Source organism: Bradysia coprophila, unplaced genomic scaffold, assembly GCF_014529535.1.
Source record: "Bradysia coprophila strain Holo2 unplaced genomic scaffold, BU_Bcop_v1 contig_70, whole genome shotgun sequence".
Lineage (NCBI taxonomy): Eukaryota > Metazoa > Arthropoda > Insecta > Diptera > Sciaridae > Bradysia > Bradysia coprophila.
This window is the reverse complement of record NW_023503941.1, coordinates 2,235,188-2,257,231: the sequence shown is the minus strand read 5'-3', so window position 1 is coordinate 2,257,231 and position 22,044 is coordinate 2,235,188. Positions and strand designations below refer to the sequence as shown.

The window sequence follows — 22,044 nt, the reverse complement described above, 5'->3', positions numbered from 1 at the left end:
AATGGGACCCTCATTTTCTGGTCCATCTTAACTCCCAGATCGGATATAATGTACGACTGAGGTAATGATGTTCCTTTTATGATGGTTTGATTTGCAATTCCGTCCTTCTCTTGTTGCGTTAGACCGAATCGCTGTTGTCGTTGTCGCATTCGGTCAGTACAACTGTGTTTCCCCTTCTACGCACCTTGGTGATAACTATCGACATTGCTTTTATCTTGAGAATAAATTTCAGCGAACCAGTCGTTTCTCTCATTTTTGACTTTGTGGGCGATAGCTTCTTTTACATGCAACGTACTGCGAACATGTTCGCTCTTGGTGTGATCTAATTTTGTGACGCTAAGAGACATGCGGCACATCTTCATCTTTGCTGTTGTCAGACCTCTTCTTTGTGCCTTTTGTGTGTTCAACACATTATTCCCACAAATTTTTTATAATACGTTAAAAGAGTCTATGGCGAGGTCTACGGTGAATACTATGGTGTTACTATTTTTACACGGTTTCTATAAACTAATGTATTAGTGACTCCAGAAGCGGGATATGTTGAACTTTTTCGTATATTATATTGTAATGATCAACCAGATCCTCTACTTCCTCTGTTTCTACCGTTTAACAGTTTTTAGAATGTTGAACAGGCTGTACGATGCATTCAAAATCTGCAATAGAAATGCCACGTTGACTAAGCCCGTTTTGTTTAGAGAAATAATTCTGACAGCCAGGTCTGCATGAAACTCCAGCCGTTTTTTCATTGTTACGTTGGATTTGTTGGATCAAACAACGCACTTCAAGCAAAAGTGGTACTCTAAATAGGGTACTGAAACTTGACAGTGCTCCATACAAAATTTTACACTGTATGCCCCAAAATTGCATCAAAGGTACACTTTTCTCAAAGTACATGGAACTTTCACAGACAATTTTATATTTTATTCAAAGCTGACATATTTTTACTCGAAAATGTGGTCGTACATTTTTCAAAAAGGGCTCTCGTAAGAAGATATCAGCGATCAAAAATTTCGAAACGCACAAATGTAGGCTACAATTTCAGCATACGCTCGGAAGCTCTTAATAATTTTTACCCAAAAAAAATTTGATGTTCGGGAACAGACCAGCAAGAAAATTTATCTGCGCCACATGCGACGCAGATTTTTTTGGTAAAATTTTGGTTGTTTTCAGTCAAATTTTTTAGCCCCGTACGAAGTACGAAGGGGCTTATAGGATTACGATGCCGTGTGTAATTGATGGACTTCGAAGCATACGGTAAGGGCAAAGTGTTTGCCTATGTTCATAGATGACGAATCCGCAACAAAAATTTTGTCTGTCCGTCTGTCCGTCACGTCGATATCTTGAGTAAATCAAATCCGATTTCAAAAATTTCCCTGAAAGATAGTCAAAATAGTGAGGCTAAGTTCGAAGATGGGCATATTCGGGTCGGCCCTTCGTGAGTTAGGGCCGCCTAAGTGCTTTAAGGTCTTTTGGGGATATTTACGGCAAAAAAAAACGTTGGAAATGTAAATGAAACGGCAAAAGATACGTAATGTCGATACCGATCCAGGAGTTTATTAAAATCGGGTGAATGGCCCGTGAGTTAGGGCCCTAGAAGTGAAAGGCTACACGGCCCTAAGTGTATTTTGCATATAACTCGAGTAAATTTCATCCTTTTTTCGTAATTTTTGTTTCATTTGAAAGGTAATCGAACACCGAATATAATGTGGCGAAGAACGTTTTAAATTTGGGTCCTTGGACTGAGGCCGCTCCTCGGCCCTAAGTGTATTTTGCATATAAATCGAGTAAATCTCATCCAATTTTGTTAGTTTTTGTCTTATATGAAAGGTAATTGAATACCGAATAGAATGTGGTGAGAAAAATGTTTGAAAATTAGGTCCTTGGACTGAGGCCGCTCCTCGGCCCTAAGTGTATTTTGCATATAAATCGAGTAAATCTCATTCAATTTTGCTAATTTTTGTCTTATATGAAAGGTAATTGAATACCGAATAGAATGTGGTGAGAAAAACGTTTTAAATTTGGGTCCTTGGACTGAGGCCGCTCCTCGGCCCTAAGTGTATTTTGCATATAAATCGAGTAAATCTCATCCAATTTTGTTAGTTTTTGTCTTATATGAAAGGTAATTGAATACCGAATAGAATGTGGTGAGAAAAATGTTTGAAATTTGGGTCCTTGGACTGAGGCCACTCCTCGGCCCTAAGTGTATTTTGCATATAAATCGAGTAAATCTCATCCAATTTTGTTAGTTTTTGTCTTATATGAAAGGTAATTGAATACCGAATAGAATGTGGTGAGAAAAATGTTTGAAAATTGGGTCCTTGGACTGAGGCCGCTCCTCGGCCCTAAGTGTATTTTGCATATAAATCGAGTAAATCTCATCCAATTTTGCTAATTTTTGTCTTATATGAAAGGTAATTGAATACCGAACAGAATGTGGTGAGAAAAATGTTTGAAATTTGGGTCCTTGGACTGAGGCCGCTCCTCGGCCCTAAGTGTATTTTGCATATAAATCGAGTAAATCTCATCCAATTTTGTTAGTTTTTGTCTTATATAAAAGGTAATTGAATACCGAATAGAATGTGGTGAGAAAAATGTTTGAAATTTGGGTCCTTGGACTGAGGCCGCTCCTCGGCCCTAAGTGTATTTTGCATATAAATCGAGTAAATCTCATCCAATTTTGCTAATTTTTGTCTTATATGAAAGGTAATTGAATACCGAATAGAATGTGGTGAGAAAAACGTTTTAAATTTGGGTCCTTGGACTGAGGCCGCTCCTCGGCCCTATGTGTATTTTGCATATAAATCGAGCAAATCTCATCCAATTTTGCTAATTTTTGTCTTATATGAAAGGTAATTGAATACCGAATAGAATGTGGTGAGAAAAATGTTTGAAATTTGGGTCCTTGGACTGAGGCCGCTCCTCGGCCCTAAGTGTATTTTGCATATAACTCGAGTAAATTTGATCCGATTTTCCTAATTTGTGTTTCATTTGAAAAGTAATCGAACACCAAATAGAATGTTGTTGGAAAAAAAATTAAATTTGGGTCGTTGGACTAGGGCCGTAACTAGGCCTTAGGCCTCTCAATAAATTAAAATTTTAGGTCAACTTGAAATTTGTAAGATGTACACATTTCATAATAATTTGACTTTAACTAGGGTGACAGACGCACCAGGGTCACGTGCGCAATAGATGTACGGGTTCGTACGGGGCTCAGTCGCAGCAAACGCTCCGACTGTTCTGACGGCTCGTTTTTGGTAAAAATTATTTGGCAGATGATGAGAAAAACTAAGCCAGCTTGTTTGAACTAAAATTGGGTGTAAAATTTAATTTTTGCGTAACGAAGCTGAAAGCGTCAACTCTAGCGATATCACTCATTTTAGAAATTGTACTTCAAAGACTGCGTCACACTTTTCTCGAAGATATTTTTGTTGAGATTTGTCAGGTGTTGTCAATCGAAGCACTTTTGCTTGAGTGCGTTGAATCAAATCTTCCTGTCAGCACTAACTATGTCTATAGAAATCTTACCCTAGTGAATGTTTCCAAAGTTAACGGATACAATTTGCCGATTAGTATCTCATGCGATCGCTTCAAATATTCACCAAAAATGATTACGTCTGTCTGGGTGGAATGTGGTTGCCCGATCCATTCCGATTCAAACAGACTGTAGGTAAGGCAATCACTTGACAACATAATCTCATTCCCGAAATACGTTACAATAAACAACTCGGCAGTGTAGTAAAATAGCGAGTAGACGTGAACTATGCGTTCGACAAAGTTGACACCAACAACCTGGAAATTATTCGAATATTTTAATGGCATTTTAGTGTTGTTGGTGTCTATCATACGAATGCCAAGCAGTAAATAGAACCGCAAATACATAGGCAACTGGTGGCGAATTGTAATAGAAAAAGTTTGGATAGAAATGACTCCACTTCGTCGATTACTCTTTAAAAAAAAAATTAAATATCAAAAATGGTCAACAGGGCCAAACGCACTACTTAATATGCGAGGACATACCCTCTCAAATGAAGATGAGCTTCTATCGACGTCACCAAGTCCTGATGAAACATTTTCTGTTTTTGCGTTTCCGTCATTTTTCCTTCACCGGCAACTGTGACTCGTCCCATTTTTCTAATTTCCATTCCTAGAATTTTATATCTTAAGGAGCAATGCAGCAATAAATACCAAGTTGTGATGGAAAACGCCAACGCCACAAACGAGAGACCATTTTCGGTAGTGAAGAAAATATTCGCCGTCCAAAAGCCAATTTCACTGTTTTTGTAATCCAATGGAAACGCAAAGTCCACGACAAAAGTTTTCTTTTTCCCAATGAAAGGAAAGCCTGAACATCCCAAAGAACCAATGATAGCACCACATACGTATGCAATCACAAATTTATTGAATTTTTCCACTTTGTCATTGAAAAATGCGAACTCTTCGTCATTTCGAATTGAGAAGACGCAAAGTCGATCCAGCATCCGCACAATTTTCTTTTGTTTCCAAAGGAACAACCAAATTTTAACAGTCAGTACAACAATGATAGTGGATAATTCTGCTATGAATATGCCTTCGTCTACTGTTTCGCTTGAAATTGTTCCAATCGCGAATGAAATTGAGAATAATATGTAATAGACGCAATAAAATGACTTCAGTCCGAATTGAATGAATGTAAGTCCGTCGTCTTCATCGTGCCAAAGACCGATATGGCGACACATTGAAATCATTTGATCGATTACTCTATGAATTCGAACGCAATGCATTCTTCAATCTAAGAAGGTCTAGTATTCAGCAGTAAACGTTTGATGGAGTATTGAAGACGTTTCCATCGTTTCCTTTTAGTGCAACGCCAATAAATACCATTGCTGTGCTGCTATAGGCAATTTCAAATAAATTATACATAAATATAGATCAAACGCAGCGACAGAGGCCATTCACAAACTACGTACTCTGTTTAGAGAGAGGCATACCATATATGAATGAGAGATATGACAAGTGGAATAGAAAGGTGGGCTGGAGTTTTATGTGTTGGTAACACTGATTTTGAGCTACGTAGATGTCAAATCCACGCGTTTAGTGGTATGGTTTGTAGCGCTACATAAAAAAGCGGTCGAATTGACATTTTTCTCTTGCGTACTCTGTTAACGGTCCCATATATTGTAATCAGTTTTGAACATGTGTTCTATGTCACTCAATTAATTATTCAGAATTATAATTTCTTAACGGACAAAGGATTGCAAAGGATGGTATATAATATACAATGACACGTTTCCACAAAAATCCATATTGAAAAATGGAAATCTAACCATACTCAAGGTTTTTGGTATTTACGCATATCACTGGGCCGTTATGGTGATTTTTTTAAATCAGACATTGATTGACAATCGACGCATGGAGGGCTGTGTGAAAAGTGAATGGTTGTACCATTTTTTGTTTCTGCTTGTTTTCATCGTTTTCCAATTGTTTAATTGATTGTTTAGGGTAAATTAGGGCCGACTACTTACTAAAGAGCCATCTGTTCTTTGCTTTATGGAATCACTCACCTTTGTATGAAAATAAACCACATTTTGTGTAGTCATTATTTCGATCAATTCACATTGGAGCAATTATTTTATAAATTAATATGGAACTTTGAACATCTTACGACGTTATTGCAGAAAAACATTTATTAAATTAGTGTTAGATCCAGAGAAATTATTATTTCAAAACAACACTGCACCAACCACCAAATACGAACGAATTCTCATTTTTGCTCTTATCAACATATTGAAACACAAAAATTATGAGTGAAATTAATTTCTGCAATGGTTTTTTATTAAATTACACTATTTACTGGTTGAGTGAGTCCAGGGTAAGGGAAGAGTGTTTAAACTCTGTTTGTTTCTAATTTATTTTGTTTTTATTTTGTTTTTAGCTTCATTTAGATAGGCATTTCAGCTGTGTGATGAAGAAGGGGAACGCCAGCTCGCTGTGATTCACTTCAGGTTATACTCTTCACTGAGTATATAGAAGTAAAGGACGGGTTAGGCTTAGTCCAACCACTGAAAAATCACTAACGGAATGCATGTACCCTCGCACGAGGATGGATCGTACATTAATACGACTGCTGAATCACGGCTAGCAGCTGGTCTTGGAATGGACTCGGTTTGTTTCCAAACGTTGTATGGAAAAAGAGAAGTTGCAGTTCGTTTTCGTGGTTGGACTTGAATTTTGATCAGAAATAGAGAATCGTGGACATAGAATGGACGGCGAATCATAAGGGAAAGAATTTGAATGCAGCTGTCGAAGGAAAGAAGAAGAAAAGTCGGAATGCGGATACGACGGGATTCGGTAAAGTTTGAGTCATTCTTCGCAAATAGATTTTCAACGATACGTTTTGCTATGAAGTTTCCTTGTTTTCACTCACTGCTTTCTATTTTGTTTTCAACCAATGCTTTTTGCTGCGTAGAAGGCTGGAAACATTTTGTTTAGTTCGTTCTGCCTAGGAGGCTGGAAGGCCACCTTTCAGGCTTTCACTTTTTCTTTTTCGGATGTAACGAACGGAGCTTGACAGAGTTTTTCAACGAGATTGAGTCTGAGTTTGTGCGGTGGTATGTGTTTTGTTTTTGTTGTTTGAGTGGTGTTATTGTGTGAATTTTTACTCTCGATTTTTACATTTTTACTCTTATTTTGGTGCTACGTTTTTTGGGATTGTTTCAGAGTAGCTTTCTTTGACGCCCGATTTTCCATCAGCAGATGGCAATTACTTATGTAAACTTTATAACGCTACAGTTCAATTGAAGATTTACTGCTGTCTTGTGTAAGAGGCTAGCGGAAACAACTGAAGATGGTCAGTCCACTCTGGCTTTTGGACCGCCGCTAGTTCTCGAGGTCGAAACAGCCTTCTTTTTCTCAATTCATTCACTTAACGTGAGTCCAGGGTAAGGGAAGAGTGTTTAAACTCTGTTTGTTTCTAATTTATTTTATTTTGTTTTGTTTTTAGCTTCATTTAGATAGGCATTTCAGCTGTGTGATGAAGAAGGGGAACGCCAGCTCGCTGTGATTCACTTCAGGTTATACTCTTCACTGAGTATATAGAAGTAAAGGACGGGTTAGGCTTAGTCCAACCACTGAAAAATCACTAACAATAAATAAAACTTTGTACTGACGAAAATTATAATTTTCTTCTTCTTCCTTCTTCCTTGAACTTTGAGTTGGATGTAAACAGTGTCCGTTTTCGATCTCAGTATATAAAGTTATATTTATTGTTTATAGAAAATAAAAAGTGATTTTCAACCAGTAAATAGTGTAATTTAATAAAAAACCATTGCAGAAATTAATTTCACTCATAATTTTTGTGTTTCAATATGTTGATAAGAGCAAAAATGAGAATTGAGTTACAAACAATTTTTTTTTTGTCGATGGAGAACCTAATTATAAGACACTTTGTCTCGTATCATATGCCAAAAAAAGTTAAAACTTTTTTTATAAATCATTTTGAAAGTCACTGAAAACACGAAAATTCGAATCGAAATACAAAAATTTTTGATGACATACTGTATTTCTATTCGAATTTTCGTGTTTTAAGTGACTTTCAAAATGATTTATAAAAAAAGTTTTAACTTTTTTTGGCATATGATACGAGACAAAGTGTCTTATAATTAGGTTCTCCATCGATAAAAAATAAAAAAAAAATTGTTTGTAACTCAATTCGTTCGTATTTGGTGGTTGGTGCAGTGTTGTTTTGAAATAATAATTTCTCTGGATCTAACACTAATTTTATAAATGTTTTTCTGCAATAACGTCGTGAGATGTTCAAAGTTCCATATTAATTTATAAAATAATTGCTCCAAAATTGAATTGATCGAAAGGATCGATTTCCATACATTTTTAAGAGAGGTACGTGAAATTAGCGAAAATAAATCTCCTCATATATGGAATCTGTTCTCTCATATAGAAAAAAACCCATTATTTCGAACGGCGCCCGCTAATTCAACAAAAGTTGTTTCTAATAGCCCAAAGAAGTCATGCAAAAAAAAATCGACTGAATTTGGTTCAGGAACACCGTGCGACATTTTCAGATCGGACTAGTTAATTGAATAAGCACCGGTTCTTTCATCATATCGCTGAAGTCTTTTATTCGGACCAAGAAAAAAATATCCGAAAATTGCCTGTATGTTCGTTGCATCTTTTTATTCTGTAACAACTACATCATCCGCTCGCTCAGCAGTCGATTATAAAAAAAACTACCGAAACTATGAACTTCTAAAAAGACGAACGTTTTTATTGAAAATTTATTATTTTACCATTTCGCGGCATTGATTCACCGCATAAATAAATAATAAAAAAAAATCTTTTCCATTAACAAAATCCGACCAATCAACAAATTTATGAGATTACCACGGTGTCATTTATCCCAAAAAAGAGATTTTTTTCCGAGGGGAAAACCACCCCAGCCGTACATCTGTACCACCAATTTCCATTCCTCAATTAAATTAAGGAAAATTAAGGATTAAATTAAATTTAACAAAATCTCAATCCATTTCCGAAGTATTCATTGACTCGTCTCACACCAAGTCCACTAGTACTTTGCCCCTCGTATCTTTTCGCAGAATTCTGTGGCATCCAAGAACCAAATGTGCTCGTAATTATTTTCTCAAAATTTTTAGATAAGTTACGTAAGACACCCGAACCGAACGAATAAGAAAGAAAAAAAAACTTTTTAATGGACATGGACATTAAATTGGATATAAAATTTCCGGTTTAAGATGAACGACTGAAAAGACGCATGTGTTTAAAATTAAGCACCAGACTGCATGGTTCCAGTTAAAATATTTTTATTCCAAAATTAATTGTTAGTCATTCGAAGACTGATATAATCTCGCTAAAATGTTCTTTTAATGTCAGTTAGGGGATTTTAAGGACGCCATACGGCTTGTAAGCGGAAAGGTGGAACGGCCGAGTTGTTGAGTCGTTTTACAACATCACGAAGGTTTGAAATAGTAGCGCTGAAGGTTCATGCAAACCTACAGACTGCAGCGCCATATGCTTCCTTCATTGAGTGTGTAGCGTAGCACTTGAGATTTAACCAGAATTGTGGTGGAGATAGAAGAGTTCTGTCTTTCCGCCAATGGTGATTATGCAGCAGAGTCGAATTCATAGGTAGCTAGGGTCCCGTGTGTGTTCGAGGATTTGCATAGATCAAAGAAACTGTTCGTGTTGTACCCTTTAACAACCTGTAAACTGGTGAAAGTGGCTAAATGGACACTAAACTGTAAACTAACTAGGAATGAGCTGGCCAGACTCTACATCTGTTGTAGAAGGACAGGAACTCTTCATCCGATTCTCTTTGCAAGAGGGCGTTGAGGAGTTGTTCTGAGTCAGAGGAGTACAGTCAATGGAGGAGTACAGTGGACACAAAGTTGTTCTTTTCGACACCTGATCCGTAGTCACAAAAGAGGGATGGTAGGCGTGATAAAATTGATCATTTGGAATAAAGGTGCACTAAATACGCATAGCGGAAATGAGTTGAACAGATGTATTTACAACGTGTGTATAGAAAATGCAGACATGTGGTGAGAAAAGAGCAAGCACAACTCTCTTCTCTAATCATTGTCATTTCATCAAGGCTTCAATTTTAGTAGAGTGTTTCAACCCTCTGCTTTATGTTATCAAATTTCTATGCATTTGTCGCACCGCACCTTATGTGACCAACTAACACGTCTAACCAAATCCATTAAAAATTCATCTGTTATCGATAACGACGACAAAAATAATGACAAACTCTGGGTAATATGGTACTTTATTCAGGAAAATGAATGTTAAAACAATTGAAGTACAAGATTTGAAATCAACAGAAATGCTTTGAAAAGCTTCAAATGCTTTGATCTATGGAAGTAATAGACCCGATAATGATACTGGTCATATGCTTGCAGTCTATAACAAATTAAGCTTTTCGAATTAAACACAAAGAGAGTTTGAGATGAAACCATGTTTTCAATGTAGGACTCCGCGTTAACTCGTTTTCGGATCGATTGACTACTATTCTGAATTTGTGCTCTTACTGTTTTTCGATTGGAACGAGAAAGATTGGTAATTTAACGAAGAAAAAAATCGAAACTTAAAATCCAAAAATTATTGTCGATGATTGATGTTACTTTAGATAAGACGAAAACATGTAAACAAATTAGCTGCAACAACACATTTACAATTCAGTACTTAATGCCATCGATATTTCGTTTGATTTTCTTTCACTTCATATTACCATCGCTTACAGTGCATGTATGTTACCTTGTGGCTAGAGGTAAATATTCTGTTTGTTTTAACATCTTATAATGAGAGAGCCCTTATTATTGTTTCTCATGACCTTTGATGTTGTTTTAGCAAACACACATATCGTAATGCATCACAGACAATTCGTTTTTTTTCTTTCTTTCAGCTTAAAAATAAATTTACTTTTAACTCTATGATCTTTAACTTTCTCCAGTCAGTGTGTTGTTTGCGATGCATGAACATGAACTAAAATCCTCAAAAGTTTTAGAATCTGAAAGTATTGTACGTTAATTGCAGAAAGATTGTTTTGCTGATACAGTGAAATGATAAATGAAATTGAAAATTTTGATTGATTTTCTTCCGTTGTTTCGCTGATTTCTAGTCATTATCTCAGATCAATTGCGGCTGGCACGAGCGCCGCCGCACATTTTTCAACGTTTTGATCAAAGTATTTATTATCAAAGTAAAAGTGGTGTGAAAGCAAACATTCAGTAGATCACAGATATGACAGGACGGACACTTAAGGTGAATCCACGCCATAGGTCTGTTCCAAGGTCATACGAATTGTCAAATTTCATCCATAGACAACATAACCTAAACAATTTCTCATGAAAAATGAGCTGCCGAAATTAGCGCGAAGCAGCTTCAATACGTAAAATTTTTTGAAAGCTGTCACTATAAGTATACGGCGCCTCAAAATTTTTGCAAAAAACAAGGGTTATGTCGTCTGTGGATGAAATCGTCGTGGTTCGGGTTGTCAAAGTTCGCGTTTACAGTTATTTGGAACAAACCTATTAGTCGTATAAATTTATACGTCAGAGAGAGCTTTTTTCTCCTTTGTTACGATCTGTCAGTTTTTCTATTTTTGCGATTTAGTATGGAAATGAAAACTAAAATTGAGATATCTTTGCTGTTTTAAGTGGTTTTTCATATTTCTTTGGACCAAAATCTTTTAAAGTGTGTTTGGAATCGATTCACATTAACAAAATAATAAAATAGAAAAAATATTTTCACACAATCTGTTAATGCCAATCGATTCCAAACACATTTTAAAACATTTTGGTCCAAAAAAATATGAAAAACCACTTAAAACAGCAAAGATATCTCAATATTAGTTTTCATTTCCATACTAAATCGCAAAATAGAAAAACTGACAGATCATAACAAAGGAGAAAAAAGGTCTCTCTGACGTATAAATTTATACGACTAATGGCGTGGATATCGAATATCGATCGATGACGTTCTTGTTACTTCTTTATTATTGCCTTGTTAATTTAAGGATTTTCTTACGCTTTTTGACGATTTTCTTTGATTTTGAGGATTTTCTGATGTTTTCTAACTTCCAAAGGATTTACTGTGAATATATTGCCCTCGGACTCGATCAAGGTTTTTCCCGAGTTTTCGCTTTTGGGAATTTGCAAAAAAACTTTTGCAAAATAAACATTGGCATGTTTCAAATGCATCTTTAAAAAGCTCTTGCGAGCTTTGAAGTCCATTAGATGGGTTGTGATTTTCGCCATTTTAAGAAGAAGAAGAAGAAGAATGACGTTTCAGGTCTATGACGCTCAGTAAATACGCAATTTGTGAAACTATTTATGTTCCAGGCATGTAGTATACGTTGACTAAATTGGTTTATTGAGGGGTTAATAGGTTTGTTCCAAGGCCATATGAATTGTCAAATTTCATCCATATAACCATAACCTCAATAATACTTCTGTGTAAATCGCGTAGGCGACGTTGGTCGATTTGTATGAAATATCACGTAAGCGACGTTGCTATGGATGAAATTGTCGTTGTTCGGGTTGTCAAAGTTCGTGTTTACAGTTACTTGGAACAAACCTATAGATCATTGAAGTGAAAAATCAAAAAGAAAATGTTGACATTGGTGCAGGCGATCAGTTTCGACGGTCAAACCATGAAATTTCATCACAACCCATTGTCGCATAAGATTCATGACCAAGGTCAGAGCTTACGAGCGCATGGAGAAAACCTTTCTGTTCAACGCTTGATTCTTCTAGCTGATGAGATGTGTTAGACACTTAAAGCTCAAAACACACGAGGCATCGAAACGTGTTTCGACGAAAATTTTCTTTGATCTTTAATTCTTAACGAAACTATAACAGTAGAGAATTTTGATCGAAACATGTTTTCGATGCCTCGTGTGGTTTGAGCATAATCTGCGAGAATAGATATTTACGTCACGGATTTGCAACCAGTGCAGACAGACTTCATTGAGTTTAGATGATTTGTCGGAGCAGCATCAGGATCCTTTAAGCCACACCAAAAAGTCAGTCAAAGAGCTGTGCGATAGTGAAAAGATATCCGAAAAGAAAAATTAGTCTGAACAAGCTACAAATGGCTAATCTTAGCAACTTAATCCACACTTCTTCCAAGTCACAATCTCGCTTCGCTTTTCAGTTCACATTTAATCCACACAAACAAACTCAATAGTTATTTGTTCAACGAGGGGAAAAAAGTTGAAAATTACATTCCACTCGCTACGATGTTGCCACAGGTCAACCGAAAATTTTCCCGAAGTAAACAAAGACTTCCGAAGTTTCAGTAGAGGGTAGAAAATGACAGTTTTCTCGCATGCGTTATGAAATCGTTATTTGTTAACCTAGGGGAGAATTCCATCAACGACGAAGCTTTGCGGCCAGAGCAAAGCGAGTGCGTAGTGTGATCAGCCGTTTTCCTCCACGAAACGGAAACATCAATTTGCCATTACCGTTTGTTAAAAACAAAACCAAAGTGACAGTTTCAGTGGAGAAAATACACATTTTCTCAATCAAACTGTCATCATACAAAATGTCAATAAGCAACTTTTCATGCCTAGTGACCAAATTAGAAGAATTTCCATTGAATCACTAATAACGTGAAGTGTGCGACCCTTAAATTGACGTTTCTATCTGTATTCCAATATTATGAATCTGCGTAGTAGGTAGTGGTTACCAATTCAACCTTGGACTAAAACGCTGTTTGTATACAAAAATTTTCCACAACTACCGATCTCGACTAAAGTCGTAAATAAAACGGCCAAACGAAGGAATTATGCTAATCTTAATTTTTGGCAATAATGTCATCACGCCCGAATCAATTTGCTATTTATCCGATAACTGCCGCACCTATATATTCAATAAAAATGAATCCACTTGTGAACCCACACATAGATTTTAATAGTTCACGTTTCGACAATATTTTAATTTTAATCTCTTTCCATCAAACGCAACCAGATGTTCACAATATTTAAAATAAGAAGACGAAACGCGAATGGAATAAAAAAATCAACCGAAAATGTTCTTTACAAAATCAATTTTTTCCCATATCATTAGCACAGAAACTACTAATCACCATTCAGGTTTTTATAGAGGTGTGCACCGCCGATTTTACGCCGGCGCGCCGCCGATTTTTGGCCAAATTTTCGGCGCGCCGCCGCCGAAAAATATTGGCTCACGCCGCCGCCGCCGCCGGTTTCATTTTCGTCGCGCCGAAATGTTATACTTTTATTGCTTTCAGTCATTTTAATGGGCGGCAATATAAACTTAAACTGAAATATATATACAACAGTGTGTGCGTGATTACAAGGTTTTAGCAAATGTTTCTATCTCTTAATTTTTTAAGTCAGGTTGCTATATGCTGCTCAGCAAATACACTTATTACTAATTACTTATTACTTATACATTTATGTTTATCAAAATCTCTTATTTGCGCAAACCATAGAGTTACACTCGAGAGTTGGCGTGATGGCGTTTTGTCGTTTTATCATCTATCCATGTGGCCACTATATGGACAACCCTATCTTTGTAGTTACTTATCAACCCTGAGTCATATGTTGTTCTGTCAAAACGGAAATTATGATGACTCATATCAAAACAAACCATTGCACTTTTTTGCTTCTGAAGATTCATAAAATCTGATTGTTCAATTGCTCGAATATGCAATTGGATACGTCTGTACCGACAATTTGATACGATTTCGCAACCAATTTAGTAGTATTCTTTAATGAAATTTGTGATATTTTTACTCTGAAACCGTTGACTTTAATTTGATAAATTTTCACTATTTCGTTTAGTTAAATTTGTTCCTAAAATTTATTAATTCAATTACTGTAACGAAATTCACACATTTAAACCGACTCTAAGAACAAACAAACATAACACAAATTCAATGACACAAAATGTCAGACATCAGTACTCATGTAACAGCAGTCAAAACAGCAGTAAAAACAACAGCTGCTGGCCACAAGAATACAATTATTAGGAGCATCGGCACCCAAAATGCTGGTTTCCTCTTAAAAGTAGCATTTTCATAGAAAAGCGCCATCTTGCCAACACTCGAGTGTAACTCTATGGCGCAAACCTACTACTACGATCTCACTCCTACATCGAAGATATGGAAATGTAAAGTCACATCTTCTTAATCTACTAGATGTTCTGACAGTTACTCATAATTTCCCAAGGTTCTGAAAGAATAGGGTATACACTCGCGAAGGCGGTTGAAACCAAATTTGTCAAACGCACTTATTACATATTGTTGAAAAGTCAACTTGAAAACAATTATTTTTTGTAAGTTGAAATCGTCATATAAAATATTCCAAACCTAGTTGGCGCTACAGAGGAAAATTTTGGTTCCACCGCTCTCGTGATCAACTCGAAAGTGTCTTAACCTGTTCTTTCAAAACCTTGTTAATCGAAAGGACAATCGTGAGTTTGCGAAAATGACATATAAATTATAAGTTGTAAATTTTAAGTAACCTTCTAGAACATCTAGTATGAAGATGAAGATGTGACTGAAAATTTCCAACTTATAAGTTGACTTATATGTCATTTAGGCAAACTCACTAATCATTCTTGGATTCATTGAATCAGATGTTTTTAAAATGAAGGTCAGGGATTGTACATTCGAAAGATAAAAATGAGATTGTACTTGGATTCGTGGTTGATACTTCAGTTCTTCAGTTTGCAAGATAGTAAGAATTCAGTGTTCGTAAAAAGGATTGCGCACGCTTTTTCAAATGTCTTTGCATTATTTTAGAAAGTTTAGATTTTTTTTTTAATTTATCGGCGCGCCGATCGGCGCACCGCCGCCGACATTAAATTTCTTTCGGCGCGCCGCCGCCGATCCATCACCAGTCGGCGCACCGCCGCCGACTATTTTGAAATCGGCGCACACCTCTAGGTTTTTATCTCCACTCGATGGAGGATTTTTTTTATTCGTTAATAATACTTTATTGATCTTAACAAACTTTTTTTTTTTAAATAATTTTGTTTTTTTTTTGCTCTTCACTCGGCTAAAACATTCGATTTGGCATACTATAAAAATTTGTATCAAATAAAGTAAAACTAACAGGCACTGCGGGCGATTCCTCATAACGATATTTTGTTCTCTTGATTTCGGAATATTTATGGCCGTGACCATTTAACATTACTTTTTTTGCTGCCTTACACCCGCCCGACAGCGTCTTAAGGGGTATCTCGTCCGAAATGTAACATTTGTCTAAAAGGAACTTTGTAGATTAGATGCGAACAAGCTTCGCAAATAACGCGTCTTGTTGATATTGGCAGCCGCTTTCTTCCAATTTTCACCGTAGACAAACAATCACTAAACAGCTGAATGTCAAGACATCCAGACAGGCATGAGCGCCGCCGAAAATAAGCCGCCGATCAAGCCGCCGCCGACCATTTTTGAGCAAGCCGCGCCGCAGCCGGTGCCAAAAACACGGCTCAAGCCGGCTTGAAACGGCTGGAAAATGAAATAAAGATTTCGAAAGGTGAATGGGTGAAATAATTTTGAAAACCGAGATTCCTGTTGATCCTAAGCAGCTCAAGTACAGTGAACGACATCTCAAATGTCTCACTGTCATTTTTTTCAGAGAATGTCATTGTGAATTTACAATGACACAATAAAATTCTCAGAAAAAATTGACAGTGAGACATTTGAGATGTCGTTCACTGTACTTTTTGAATTTTTTTTTCAAAATTAAGAAAATTTTGAAAATTTTCTTGAATTTTCATGAATTTTCCAGAATGGTATATTACGTCCTCGCTTCTAAGTTTGTTGTTTTGGCAAGTATGACCTTTGCGGAACGAGCCGAAGGCGCACAATCAGTTAATTCACAAATTTGAGAAAACTTTATCGATTTTTGCGAATTTTCTCGATTTTTTTTCTTTTCAATTTTTACTTGATTTTCGTGAGCTTTCGATTTCTTCTCGAAAACCATACTGGAGCATGATTTTCCATTTAGTTCAAGTTTTGAGGCAATAAAACTTGACGTGTTAGTGAACCTTAGACTTAGACACTTGCTTGTAACAAGACCAGTTCCACTTGCACTTTGAACAACCTAATCTACCTACATTTTCGCTTTCCGTACAATTTCATTTTCATGCTTACTAGTTCATTTTCCATGAATTTATCTAAACGTTTTTATTTAAAAAAAAAGTTAAAAGGAACCTCCAGCCGAGCCGTTTTAAGCCGGCTCAAGCCGACTTTTTCGCCGCCGCCGAGAATTTTTTTTCGGCTAGCCGCCGCCGAGGTTTCTCCGTCGGCGCTCATGCCTGCATCTAGACACTTAGGTAAAGTACACCTAAAGTCAAGTAATTGATTCTCAACACCTTACGTCCAGATGCCGGTATATACAAAGATTCCTAAAGACGAGAAACAAGACACCTAATTAATTGACTCAAAAACAATTTCACGCCGTAGGTAGGTGTGAGCTAGAATTTGAATTCACGCCGTAAGTGCGGTCGAAATTCAAAATGGAAAGTGCGGAGGTCTTTCTAACGTAGCGTCATTTTCATAGCGTTGAAATAACTATTTAGGTTCACTTTTTCATCGAATCGTTCACTTAAAATTCAAATTTTTTTAGGCACACTTACGGCGTGAATTTTCGATGAATCAGTGGAATCAGTGAAATGAATTTAAAAACAAATTTCAAATTTATGCCTAAAGACACTTAATTATGCCAAAAGTCACCTAATTATGCCTAAATACACCTAAATATGTCCGAAGACATCTAATCATGCCCAAATATAATATAGAAGACACCTAATTAGAATTATTAAATTAACCAAATTATCTGAATGCTGATCATTGAATTAGTGGGAAGGATTTTCTTCAGTGATCGCCTATTGTTCCTAGTGATTATATCCATCGAACCAGAGAAGTTTGAATAAAGAAGAAGGTCGCACGACTACTGAACCTATTGATGATGGCAATTAAACATAATTCTAACTTTAATTTTGAGCAATTGGTCAGTCACTGAAATTTCCTTTTCTTGGCAAAGTCAAAATCAAAAACAAAATTTAAAAATAAAAAAGAATTGGAGACGAATCTGGAAACCAATACTTTGGGCATCATAATTTATTGCTTAATCTTAATCTGTGAAAAGATCTCTTTTATGTGAGTGCTGAATTTGTTAATTTGTTTCAGCTCATAACAAATTTGTTTTACTTTTCAGATTTTGGGCATAATTCTAATAAGATAAAAAGCAGCAGAAGATGACGAAGAAAAAAGAACTCTAATTCATTCATCGGACTGAAAAGGTGGACGTACGATAAAAGGAGATTTTTCATATTTTATTAGCGTTTCTGATAATTTGAATAGATTGGATTGATGAAGTCTATTATTAAAACTTTTATTCAAAAATAATTTATGATAATTTTATTGTGCCAGAGTCACAGATGTTGTTAACCAACGAAAATACGCAAAAAAAACAGTTCTCATGCTTTTCGATTTATTTCTTTAATTTTGGCATTCGCAAGGCATACAAACAGTAGGGCGATATTAGGTATACTGCAGAATAAAACCAGAACCAGAGAAATGATAATAGATGGCGTTGCCTCCGCCCCACAAGTAGAATGTGTAAGTGGAAAATTTCTGAAAAGTTTTTAACATTATGTATCCAATGCGTCAAAATGGTTACATAACCTCAAATTGTGATTCAAAAAATAGCTAATTTTCGAATCTACGGATTCGACCCAAACAAAGTGTAAAACTGCAATTGGAATTACTCGATTTACTTTTCAACAATGACAGGTGGGAAAAGCTTCCATTGTTCACACAGCCTATGCTTTTATATGGTTTTATCGATCTCATACGTGTACGACAACGACAGTAAAGGCATTATAAGCAATGTGTTTGCATAAGTTTACCAGCTGCTAAAACAACTGAAGTAAACTTACTGTAGTCACACATAGATCTCTTCGTTTGGTGAAACTGATGACGGAAACGTGAGGAATGGGTGTTAAGGAATCTCGCGCCGCGTCATTCACAATAATTCACAAAGTGACATCTTCCTTATACAAAATATGTCAAAATGTGAATTATTGTGAATGAAGCGGCGCGAGATTCCTAGCAACCGAGGAATGGTGTGGAAAAGTGTGCAAACTAATCGAAACCAACTTCACAATTTCACATAGTAATGAATAAGTGAGGGCGTCCAATTCTTTGAAATGAATGCAAATGAACTAAATACGGGGAATTCCCTTAGAAGCAAAGTTGGTTGTCATTAGTTTGCACACAAAACCGAACCGTCGATCGTCACGCCAGCGGTCATTTTAGTGATCTATAGCGACACGAAAGAGACCTAATTCAAATTTTTCTTTTGTCTTAACTGTCAAAATTGACAGAAGAACGAAAGAAAAATTTTGATTAGGTCTTTTCAAGGCTGTAAGCTTTGGGGAGGTCACGCAGACCGCCATTTTATTAGATACGCGGGAACACACCACGTCTGCTGATTTTACATACAAAAAAAAATTCACCACATCGTCACGGCGACGAGAATCATCACAGTTGGAGAAATTTTGTATGAAATCCGCCATGTTATCATCAAGTGTGGTGTGTCACCCGCGTGTCTGCATCTGTTAAATTTCCCAAGTTGAAATTCAACCTTTTTTGAAATTCTAAAATAATGTCTAAGTGACGGCATTGCGACCTAGCAGTCAAACAGTTAATTGAAAGGGTCGCGATATGGTCAATTCTTTCGGTTTGCCGATTTAGGAGGATTGATTTGAGAGTCGGCAGATCGAGCAGTACGTGTCGAACACCAATAGAAGTCGGTCGTCATTTAATGTCGCGTCGATTTATTTGTAATTAGGTTTAGTAGAACCAGTATCACCTACGATTAATAAATATTTAGTTATAATTGAACTTTTGTGTCGCGTAAGTTTTTGAAGCCGAACCCGCCAGGCGGTCGACAGTATTCAACGATTTGATTTTGGTAGTTGAATAGAGAAGAAAATGATGTGAGATTTATCAAAATTAAATAGTATCTGCATGACCTCCCCAAAGTTTACAGTCTTGGGTTTTTCGAGTCACAATGTGTGTCTAGAGGAGAATGGAGTTTAGAAACTAAGGGTAAAATCTAATACAATTTAGTACTTTTCTTCATAAAAAGACTGCTGTCACTGACCCTTTTTTTCCAGAACAAACTTCACTGCTGTGACATTTCATGGGAATGAATCAATGTGAAGTTGTTACACAAAAAAAATAGTCCAGTGAGATTGAAGTACTATAAAAAAAAATGTGGCGCCTCTACAGGCCAACAGACTAGGCGAAGAGTTAGACATCAGTTTGGTTGACATTAACTGTAAGCTTAACGCCACTAGCGGCAGCACAAACTTTCTTTGGTATAAGCTTTCGACAAAACTGAATGAACAAAAGTGACAACATTGATCATTCGTTTTAAGAATACTGAAAGTTTCGTACTTTTCGAATTTTGGCAAATACACCAAATGTTAATAATTTGCACACGGTTGTGATGTCCCATATTTAGGAAAAAACTTACTAAAATTCACAAAATTAAATTACCTAAATGTCAATAAAGTATTCAACATATCGTGTCGCAATTGACTTGATTCCCTTACAGCCTTTGTGTGTGATTACATACCTTCGCAAAATTCACCAACATAGAATCATGTCTCCTGGAGACGGGGAAGAACTTAAGTCTCCGCTAAAATGATCAAAAAATCGCATTATCACGATCGTTTAATAATGATCTACAGAGCAAGAGAAGACAATCAATTTTCCAAAAAAAAGCGATCATCATTTCTATGACATTAGCTGCCGAAATTCTCTCTATCAGGCGAAAGCAACAAGTGAATCTGAAAGTATTCTCATCTCCTACAGCTTTTAAAGCTCAACAAACCTAATCGAAAACTCACAAAATTTCTCTGACCAAGAGGCAAATTACTCTTTTTCTATGACATGAACACAAACTTAAAATTCTCACCAAATACATCCACAGAATCTAACGTGTCTTGTTGCGTACACACAATAGTCTTATCTTCTCAATTATTTATTTTTCTTTCTTTTTCATTCAAAGTAACGTTTGTACGACTGTGTTTTCGTTTTGTGTTAGGAAAGATTTTTCTGCATAAAACAACTACCTTGGTAGATACGAATACCGCTATGATAGTGTACTAGTGGCCCAAATTCTCAACAATGTTCGGTGAGTTAAAAATTTTAAAATAAACATGAGAATTACCCATACTGCATGTATGTATGTAACACATAGAACCGTATGTGTAATGTATTACACCAAAATGTATTATTATAATGAAATGATCAATGAAAACATTAATTTTAATTCAATTTTTTGCGCGTTTGTTTGCTACCAGCAAACATTACTTTATTTGCGTGCAACTTTTCCGTAAAATGGCTAAATGATTGAGGGGGTGGTCCACCAATGAAAAAGCAGTTGTACATGTCATGCTAGGCATATTTGTGGAACTCAATGTAGTGGAAATTGTGGAACCTAGCTGTGGAAAATAGAATTGTGTGACCGATTTTTTGGCGAGTGGTATGCTCCTCGTTTAAAATCAGATCTATTCAAATCGTTCAAATTAGTAGTATAATGTACGCCTGGGACATTTTGAATGTGAAAGTAAGTTTTTGTTAATATGTTTGAAGCGCTTCTGAATTTAGAAAAAAAAATTGTGGTAAACGCATGCAAATTGATTATTAACATTTGAAATTCGCGAAGAACCAATTACAATGTTTTTTGAGTAACCATCATGGTAAGTGTATGCACGAAATGTTATTGTCAGTGATTACACCTAATATAAATGCCAGGTTAGTTAACAAAAATGCTAGAGCGGACAGAGTGATATGGAAAAGTGTAGTCAGCACTTGTTGCTAGAATCGGTAGATTCTTTATGGATTTCTAGATTTTTCAATTTAGATTTGCGGTACCAAATGTCGAAAAGGGCTTTATTTCGGAATTGGAGATTTCTAGAAAACTGAAAATGAAACAAGACAAATTCCTGATTCTATTCATTTTACTGTCTACCCTCACGGCAGAGTAAAATAAACCAGGCAGAAGTGCCTGATTTGACTAGGGACCTGAACTACCTAGTTGCCTCCTTACATTTTGCGAATAAAATTTATTCAATTTATGTTCATTAGAGTCCATTTTCAGACAGTGTGTATTGGGTCTCTTATTTGACGTTTCAAAAATTAACCGCTCCTGCCTGGTTTATTTTACTCTGCCGTGCTAACCTACAAAAGATTATCCGTTAAGTAAATAATAGCATTAAACACAGAAATGGGGAGGTCACGCAGATGCAGATACGCGGGTTACACACCACGTTTCATACAAAAAATTCACCACGCCATACAAATTCAATTTTGATGAATTTGTTTGTATGGAAAAAGTGTGTTCCCGAGTATCTAATAAAATGGCGATCTGCGTGACCTCCCCAAAGTATACAGCCTTGAATGATTGCACCCATATGACGTTGCTTTGGCACGTTTCTCTACGGCTTATAAGTATCAGTATTAAAAGTGAACACTCTTGCT

At 36.2% G+C, this 22,044-nt stretch overlaps 1 protein-coding gene and 2 long non-coding RNA genes across 3 annotated transcripts in view; 1 reads left to right on the top strand and 2 right to left on the bottom strand.

Annotated features, from left to right (window-relative positions):
* Nucleotides 1-22,044, bottom strand: part of LOC119083740 — a 32,875-nt gene that overhangs the window by 4,921 nt on the left and 5,910 nt on the right. The window contains exon 3 of the long non-coding RNA XR_005088918.1: nt 16,533-16,546. This is a non-coding gene — a long non-coding RNA (uncharacterized LOC119083740). The remainder of the gene's footprint in view (nt 1-16,532; nt 16,547-22,044) is intronic.
* On the bottom strand, nt 600-4,760 carry LOC119083698 (odorant receptor 30a-like). Its single transcript, XM_037193484.1, has 4 exons — nt 4,018-4,760; nt 3,846-3,945; nt 3,526-3,789; nt 600-653 (listed from the first exon to the last, which is right to left on the bottom strand). Exons 1-4 carry the CDS (start codon nt 4,758-4,760, stop codon nt 600-602), a joined length of 1,161 nt encoding a protein of 386 aa, XP_037049379.1.
* Nucleotides 1,407-22,032, top strand: LOC119083751. The gene is made up of 3 exons (XR_005088929.1): nt 1,407-1,551; nt 21,172-21,182; nt 22,022-22,032. It is a non-coding gene; the product is annotated as an uncharacterized LOC119083751 (long non-coding RNA).

What these genes read in the sequence shown, in the direction of transcription:
- LOC119083698 (XM_037193484.1), bottom strand. Translation starts at nt 4,760, where the DNA reads ATGCATTGCGTTCGAATTCATAGAGTAATCGATCAAATGATTTCAATG. An exon ending in GCTCATCTTCATTTGAGAGG is followed by an intron (nt 3,946 to 4,017) that starts GTATGTCCTCGC and finishes TTTTTTTTAAAG; the next exon opens with AGTAATCGACGAAGTGGAGT. An exon ending in CTTTGGAAACATTCACTAGG is followed by an intron (nt 654 to 3,525) that starts GTAAGATTTCTA and finishes TTTCTATTGCAG; the next exon opens with ATTTTGAATGCATCGTACAG.